This window comes from Erithacus rubecula (genome assembly GCF_903797595.1).
Source record: "Erithacus rubecula genome assembly, contig: scaffold_267_arrow_ctg1, whole genome shotgun sequence".
Taxonomy (NCBI): domain Eukaryota; kingdom Metazoa; phylum Chordata; class Aves; order Passeriformes; family Muscicapidae; genus Erithacus; species Erithacus rubecula.
This window is the reverse complement of record NW_027636058.1, coordinates 63,788-72,216: the sequence shown is the minus strand read 5'-3', so window position 1 is coordinate 72,216 and position 8,429 is coordinate 63,788. Positions and strand designations below refer to the sequence as shown.

At 58.1% G+C, this 8,429-nt stretch overlaps 1 protein-coding gene and 1 long non-coding RNA gene across 2 annotated transcripts; both read left to right on the top strand.

Annotated features, from left to right (window-relative positions):
• The first annotated feature begins 1,537 nt into the window (after positions 1-1,537).
• On the top strand, positions 1,538-2,310 carry LOC306815877. The gene is made up of 3 exons (XR_013777508.1): positions 1,538-1,648; positions 1,994-2,058; positions 2,173-2,310. It is a non-coding gene; the product is annotated as an uncharacterized lncRNA (long non-coding RNA).
• A 1,416-nt stretch (positions 2,311-3,726) lies between these two features.
• On the top strand, positions 3,727-6,654 carry LOC306815876 (uncharacterized protein; the record flags this gene model as incomplete). The annotated part of the gene is made up of 7 exons (XM_079332392.1): positions 3,727-3,951; positions 4,222-4,336; positions 4,508-4,648; positions 4,857-5,033; positions 5,167-5,322; positions 6,093-6,221; positions 6,640-6,654. The coding sequence occupies exons 1-7, from the start codon at positions 3,851-3,853 to the stop codon at positions 6,652-6,654; spliced, it is 834 nt and encodes a 277-aa protein (XP_079188518.1). The 5' UTR covers positions 3,727-3,850.
• Between the last annotated feature and the right edge of the window lie 1,775 nt (positions 6,655-8,429).

Sequence of the window (8,429 nt, the reverse complement as noted above, 5' to 3'; positions counted from 1 at the left end):
GCTCCTGCTCCTCTCTGCTGACACCAGATGGTTGATGTGGTTTTGGGATGAGCCCAGCTCCGTGATGGGGTGCTACGTGCACACGAGACAGCTGCCCCTGTCCCGCGGGGTCCCAGCAGTGCCTCGTAGTTGTTCTGAACACACATCAGGATGTGCCCAAGAGAGGTCATGGAAGCTGAGGCAGCCGATTTGAAGCTTTTGCAGGTGCCTGCAGGTCAAGGCCAACGGTGTTCCCTCAGGATACAGCAGTCCTGAGGGTTTGCTCCAGAGCTGCCTGATGCCACCCACTTCTTGTGGCACCAGTTGCTTTCCAGTGGAATGTTCTACCTTCACCAAGAGTAAAGAGGGAGCTGGAGAAGGAGCTTGCCAGGCCACTCTCGATCCTTTCCCAGCAGTCCTGCTCAAGTGCAGAAGCCTGAGCTGAGCACCAAAGTGGGAATGTAACAGCCGTGGGCAGGAAGGGTTGGTGGGAAGGATGATCCAGGAATCACAGGCCTGGCAGCCTGAGCTTGCTACCAGGAAAAGCCTTGGAGCAGATCCTCCTGAGTGCCATCCCACGACACCTGCAGGGAACCAGGGGCCCTGCTGGATGCTGGGAAAGCTCTGCAGAGGGATAGGGACAGCTGGGGGTCCTGGCGGCCTGTTGAGGGCTTCTGTGCAGCTGTTTAGGGGGGTTGGTGTTGGTGGGAGTCAGCATCTGTGCTTTGGTTCAGCTTTGGTTATGGAGGGCAGAAAGAATAGCTGTGATTTTTCCTCTTAGTGGTCCTGAATGTCCCACAGGGAAGAAGAGGGGACAGCTGTACTTTATGAACCACTTAGATGTCTGTACCAGGAGGAGGATTAGCCATTGTGCAATCTCATTATTTGTTTGGGTTAATTTTGGAACACTGAGTGGACTTTCATTCCTTCCAAACTTTTATTCCTTGCTGCTTTGAGACGGGACACCATCTTCCAAATCTTTCATGTTTTCAGACCATACCAATGAATATGGAAAGTTTGCAATATTTGGGAGATACTTATGTAGAGCAATCCTTAAGTGAGGATTCTTAAATGCCCTGAGCCCGCAGAGCAGAGCAATGATTGCTGATGGTTTGAGCTGTTCCTAAAGATCCTGTCAGGCTTTCTTAAGACACTTGGGGTGAGGAATTCCTTCAATCACGGGCCACTTTGGGTGGGCTGGGGGCAGCCCCAGGGCTGGTGGCAGTGTGTGCAAGGGCTCTTTGTGACACGGTGCAGCATGGTCACCATGGCATGGAACAGGACAGGGTGTCAAAGGGCCATTTGTGACACGTGGTGATATAAGAGCCGACGGTGACACGGCCACGGCACAGTGCTCAGAGCACGCGACGGGACAGGATCGGTGCCGTGAGGAGCCCCCGCACAGCGCACTCATTCCTGTCAGACCCAGAGCTTTTCTGAGAGTTATTCCTGCAGCTGACTTCCCAGCCAGACTGCAGGACTGTTTGTCTCACAGCTTTCCCAAGGCACCTTTCTACAAGGTGCCCTCAAGGCCAGACTGAAATGACAGGCAGATTTTCCAACTGTTTCCCACTCTTCCAAGTGTTCAGAAGAATGAAAAGGAGAGGCTCTAGAGTCCACCCAGCACAAGAGCCTGAAGAGCCGGAGCCGTTTCAGCCAATGCAGGATGGTGAGAGGCACTGCTGGGTAAAAGAGCTGATGGCTGCTGCCAGCTTGATCACTTCCCATCCCATCCCATCCCATCCCATCCCATCCCATCCCATCCCATCCCATCCCATCCCATCCCATCCCATCCCATCCCATCCCATCCCATCCCATCCCATCCCATCCCATCCCCTGGGGACATGCCCAGGCACAGGACAGAAGAGGGGCTGGGCAGACACCCCGCAATGCCCGTGCTTATGTTCCCCTGGAGCATCCCGGGGCTGTCCCTGCCTGGGGAGCGCAGGGCTGGGCTCTGCTCTCCAGCCTCTCCCGCAGCCCCTCAGCTCTGGCTGTGCTCGCTCTTTGCCAGGTGCAGCCATGGACCGCACACACGAGCAGGACCCCACCGGTGGCCGCTTCCGCAGAGCACTGAAGGTACCTGCAGCCATCCCCACCTGGGCTGGGCCTGCTGTCACTGCTCAGCCCAGCACAGCGCTTGGAGCACTCCATGGAACTTGCCTCTCCTCCCTGTCCTTTGTTCTCCTGCAGATGCTGCAGAAGTTTGTGCCGGTGCGACGTAGAAAGACCAGCACAGCAACAGAGGGCACAGCTGAGCCTGACTCCAGCCTGACCGAGCTCCAGGCAGAGCCTGATGTCACCCCAGATTTGCCTGAGCGCTCAGAAGAATCTGACACTGTAAGGAGTGATGACAGGGTGCAGGCTGACATGGCAGTGATTGAGAATGTGGGCATGACAATTGCTGACACTGGAGAGACTCAGGGCATCACAAACACTGACACCACTCCCACTCTGAGTCACTCTGAGGAACTCATAGTGGATTACTTCAAAGACCGTTGTGCTTCTCAGCACCACTTAAGCAGCCTGTGGCCAAGGCTCCATGCCTCCCAGGACTGTGTGGCCACTCAGGCCATGGTCACTGGGCCCCCTCAGTCACTGAAGGCAGAACAGCGTGGCAGGAAGGGAAGCACTTCTCTGGGGAAGTTGGGGACACTACTGCCTCTGGCAGCTTTCCAAATCTTCCCATGCCTTCTTCAGGTGCCTGCCACGGTGAGATACATCCACCAGTGGCTCATGGCCAATGAGACTGATGAGCACAGGGTGGAGAGGTCACTGCTGGATGTCACTGAGGCACAGCCCACTGATGTGGTGATGACTCTCCTGTGTGTGTCCCCATCGTGTGACAGGTATAGGGCCCACCTGCCCAGAGGGCTCAGGGCGCACCAGCCCATCACCCTGTACAGCCTGTTCTAGCTCTGTCTGAACAACAGAGAGTTTCAGGGCCCTCTGGCTGCTCCCTTTCCCAGCCCTGACTTGTCAGCACCCACCCCATGCTCCCTCCCTGCCCCTCAGGAGCCTGTCCCCACAGGGCTAAACTGCCTGGGTGCTGCTGGTGCGGGGCAATGGGCAGAGGCAGAGCTGGCAGCCAGCTCAGGTCCCTGCTGCTGCCCAGGCCACGGTGCTGTGTCTCAGACTGCCCTGAGACAGAGTTCTGACCCTACAGAGCTGCTATGGCTATGTGGAAGACAATCTTGTGCTCGCCCAGGACTGCAAAGCCAGCGCGGTTGAGACTCCTGGATGTGCTGGGGAGCTGGCCAGAGCACAGCACGTGCACCTCCGATGGGGACACAACAAGAGTCTTTGCCCTGGCTGTGAGTTTCTGGAACTGGCCTTTGCTCACCCCAAGGCTGCCCCTCCTGAAGCTCTCTACTCTCCTTCCCCCACTGAATCTCCCAGCCTCAGGTGCTGAGCTGAATCCTGGCCTAGGGGCAGCTTCAGGGGCACCAGGCCCGGTGCTCCCCCTGCGTCTCCCTTGGCCTCTCCCTGCCACGCTCGGGCCCTGCCACACGGATACCTCGGCACTGAGCGCTGTCTCGGGTGTTTGTCCTTTGCAGGCAACTGTGGTGATGTGGAAGATCCTCCAGGAACCCTGCATCCCACACATAGTGACACTGTATTTCAGACGCCTATTTGTCCACCTGCTCTTCCAAGCGTACTTCAGCACATTGGATACACCAGAGGAGGTTGATAAATTGTGGAAAACATGCCAGAAAGAACATGGCTTTGCTGCCAGCTCCAACAGGTTTTCCATCCCAGTCCTTCTGTCCCTGCCATGTCCCCAGGGCAGGAGCCAGTGCTCCCAGCGTGACCTGAGCTTTGCTCTGCACACAGGTTTGCACTGGAGACCCTGAAGTCCCTGCTCTGCCGAATGCAGTGTGAGGATGTGGTGACGGCAATGGAGCGCAAGTGTGGCTGGGACACGCTGCTGTCTGCTGACTCCCAGCACTATGCCGTGGGTGTGCTGGTCAGGTGAGACCCCACACTCCCCACTCTTTGTGCTCTGTGTCCGGAGTGCCCTACACAGTACCCGTGCTCATGGGCCAGAGGGCCTTGTCACCGAGGCACAGCCAAACAGACTGGAAAAGACTGGGAAAGAAGGGCGCCCAAAAGGAGCTGCGTCCAAAATAGCTCAGGTCCCCTTGCAGCAGGATGGTGGGGAAAGACCAGATCTCTGGGAATCAGTCCTGGGAGAGGTTTGTCCCCCTGACTCAGACCTTGCTTTCCTTTTCCTCCTTTCAGAGTAATGCGCTCCTCATCCACACCCTTGTCTTCTGGGATTGCATTGTACCTGCTCAGCCTGCTCAACATGGAGATGCCATGCTGGGATTTTGCTGCCCTGGCATTCATTGTGGAGGTGAGCCTGATGGCCAGCGCTGTCTCCCTGAGCTGCCTCCCAGCTCTCTGGCCTCTCATAGCCACACCTGCCTGGGATGGTGCCCGTGCCCTGTGCTGCTGTCTGGGCGCAGCCCTGTGCGGTTCTGGGCTCCTGCCGGCCAGGTCTCTGTCACTGCCCTGTGCCTTTCAGGTCTTGGAGTGCTTGGATGTGTCCAAATACGGGGCCAGTCTCCTGGAGATCATCTCAAAGAACCTGCAGAGCGAGTGCAGGGAGAGGCGTCAACTGGCACTCAGATGCCTCATGTTGCTTGGCCCCATGAATCCCCCCATGGTGAGAAGGGAGCAGCTGCTGAAGCCCTGCCAGCAGCATGAGCCTGGGGCATGCAGTCGCTTGCGCATGGCTGGGCTTTGGGTGCTGGGGCAGCTGATCCCAGCTCTCCTGCCTCCTGGGTCAGCTGCCCACGTTGTTTGGGACAGGCCTTTGGCCTCTAGGCCCTGTGGCAGCAGAGTGGCCTTTCACACAGTTGTCTTCCAAACAGGCAAAAAAATTGTGGAACCTGACTGACAATCTTGTGGACATCCTGCAGGAAAACAATAGCTTCATGGTCAGGATGACCATCGTTGTACTCCAATCTTTGTTCCTCCACAATGGTGCCCCTGTACGCAGCCCCATCGCCCTGCGGCTGGCTGAGGCGCTCCTGCCACTCTTTGACCACGTAAGGCTCTGTGCCCCAGGCCACGGCCACCGACTGCAGCCCGGACACTTTGTGACCCGTGAATTTCAACGTTGGTGCCCATGCGGGCCTGAAGGAACCAGTGCTTAGGACTTTTTTCCTTCCTTTCCTATAGCATGAAAGACAGGTGCAGCTGGGATCAATTACTCTGTTTGAAGAGATGATAGGTTTAATAATGAAAAAGGACAGAAAAGCTCTGAAGACACCCATGTGGCAGAGCGTGTTCCCACTCTTCATCTACTGCCACGATAAGAATCCGGATGTGGCAGAGGTGAGGACTCGTGGGCTGCCCGTGTCCCGGCGGGGGGGGGTTTGGCTGCCTCCTGCCCTGGTGTCTGGCGGGCTGCAGCCTCCTCCAGGCCTTGGCACAGGGACACAGCTCCTGTGCCCGGAGCTGCGGGGACATCTCTGCATCTCTGCTGGTGTCCAGGCCTCTCGTACAGCGCTGCTTTGTGTGACCAAGTTCCTCAGGAGGAGGGATCTCATGCAGCTCGTGAATACAGCGCAGATGTGGAAGTTAGCAGAGTGCCTGGTAAGGAGGGCCTGGAAGCGCCAGGCTCAGGCTGGAGAAGCCCCCTGAGCGCGGCGCTCACTGTGTGCGGCTGCAGCTGTGGCCCTGCCCAGCACTGCCCGCAGGGGCCGCACGGGCCCGAGCCGGGTGCCGATGGAGCCCCGGCCCAGCGGGGCTGCGGGGCGGGCCGGCACCGCGGCTCCCCGGGCAGCAGCCGGCCCTGTGCCCCTGCAGAGCCCGGCCGGCGGCTGCTGGCCGCGCCTCAGGGCTCTGCGGGCAGGGGAGGCCGGGGCCGGGCGCGGGCAGCGCCTGCCAAAGGGCCGGAGCCCGCCCCGACCCTTCGCTCCTGCCGCTCTCCGCAGCTGGCAGAGGACAGGAGCCGAGCGGCCGAGCACTTGCGCCAGGCCCTGCCCTACCTGCAGAGCCCACAGGAGCCCCTGCGAGCGGCAGCGTTCCGGTTTACGGGTGAGCCTGGGCTCCCTCCCCGCCCCGCCGCAGCTCAGCCCCAGCCCCGCCTGCTGCCCCGGCAGCTTCTGCCACCCGGGCCCGGCGCCGCGGAGCCCCGGCTGCTCTCGGAGCTGCTGCCGCCCTCCCGCAGCCGTGCCCTGGGGCGGCAGCGTGCGGCAAGGGCCTGGGCTGACCCCTGCCGGGCCACGAGGGTCAGTGGCCACAGGGCTGGCAGTGCCACTGGCAGGGAGCTGTGCCACTGGGCAGAGCCGTGACAGGGTCTGTGTTCCCAGGGATGGCCAGGGAGCTCATGAGGGAGAAGAAGGAAGAGCTGCAGGTGCTCAATGAGGGTGAGTGAGGGCAGTGGGCTGTCAGCGGGGCTGGCAGGGGGAGCTGCAATCCCTGCCCCGCCTACGGAGGGGTTTTGCTTCTTGTGTGAACGAGGCCTGGCATGGGCAGAGCTCACAGGGATTTCTGGGATGAGGGCGGGGGGTTCGTAGCCAGCAACTTGATCCCGTTGGTCCCCTCTTGGCCATGCCAATAGCTGGGAAGAATGCCCCTGACAGGAAGATCTCCTTGGATTCCCACAGATCCAGGCTTTGACACTGGCTCTGTTCCTCTCTCTTCCAGCCCTTCAAGCGCTGAGTAAAGACAACAGCCCTTCCCATGCAAGCCCAGTAACTCAACTTGCATTCAGGCAAAGAGCTGCAGAACTACCTTCACCTGATGGCTCAGACAAAGCAGTGTCCCTTTAACACCTCCAGGTGCCACAGAAGACAAGACCACCTGGAGACCAGAGACTAGCTGGAGCTCCAGGCAGAGCTGATGATTGCCACAGCTCTTGTGGCTTCAGCCCTCTCCCTGCTTGTAGACAGCTCCCTCCCTCCAGCCTTCAGACTGTGCCCATACCTTTTTTCCCCCTCCACTCTGTCCCTTTTGACAGCTCCCTCCCTCCAGCCTTCAGAACTGTCCCATCCTTTTTTTTTCATTTCCATCCCTTTGCTTTGCCATTCATTAGTAAACAGTTTGGCTTCTTCACTTTGCCTGCATCTCTGTGGAGCCAAAGCAGCACAAATCCAGAGCCCTGGGACTCACAGGCCCCTCCTGCCGTTCTCTACTGTGCCGTGTTTTGTGCAGAGACACAGAGGAACGAGGGCAGATCAGGCTGGAAGGGTCTCTGTGCTGAAGCTCCAGTTCCACAACACTGTGGAGTCCAAGGTCTTGCTGAGCACCCTGAAGCCCCTGGATTTTAGAAGAGCCATCCTGCGTGTGCTCTGAACCTAGCTGGGAGGGATTCCATGGCAAGCACTCATGGAGGGCAAAGGAGCTTGGAATGATGGAAGGTTTCAAGAATAGCTTCCTGAAAGCACAGCAATGCTCCATCCCTGCACAGGGTCAGGAAGAGGGCAGAACCAGAGAGCATCAGGGCTTCACAGAGAGCTTTGGGTGTTCCAGAGAGCAAATGAAGCAGCAGCACAGTGCCCGAGAGTCGGACGCGTGTCCCTGCCAGGGTCCGGAGCACTGCCGGGCAGTGCCAGGATCCTGGTGCGGTTCTGGTCCCCACAAGTGAGGAATGGCAGCCCCTGCCTCAGACCCAGTCAGAAAGCCAAGCAAGTGGGACCATAGGGAGGGCACCCTTCCAGTCTCTCCTGGGCATGGCAGCAAAACAGCCCCTGCTTCCTCCACCTTGTGCTTGGGGTGTGCTGGGGGCAGAGCCAGCCAAGTTGTGCTCTGTGTGCCAAAGTCTGTTCAGAGCCAGCATGGAAAGTGCTGTCTGCCCAGCACAGAGTCCTGGAAGGTGCTGGCAAGAGCATCCTGCAGGAGCAGGGCCTGGTCTCTGGCTGGGAACAGCCTGGTTTTGCTGCCGTGACCGCAGGCAGGAGTGTAGGCAGGTGCAGAGGCAGCGGGCAGCTTGTGTTTGCAGAGGGCCTGGGGCTGCACGTCTGAACCTGCACCTGGGAACACACTTGGGGGAACACGAGCTGGAGCTGGAGTGCCTGTTCTGAAAGCAGTTTGTGCAGGCAGGGCAAGCAGGCAGGGTTGCAGGTTTCCTGCTGCTATTGGGGTTTCTAGTTTGTTTGTTGTGTTTCTGTTGGTTGGTGAGTGTGGGCTTTTTACTCCCCCTTTATCACGTTCCTCAGGGATTCTTTCTCATTCTGAACTAGGCCGAAGGACGAGACTTCTGGTTGCTTAGAAAGTGCCATTAATTTTCTTATCTTCTACAGAAAACATGAGTTGTTGGAACAGGTATTGAAAGTGTCGCCAGAAGTCACAAGACTTATGGCTACAAGATCTTTTAAGGACTTATTAACATAAAACACTGCCAACAAGGTGATTTATGTTTCTATTCCAATACTAAGAAATTTCATCTAATTGCAGTGTGACCTTTCTAAGCCAATCTCATTCTACCACATAGATCT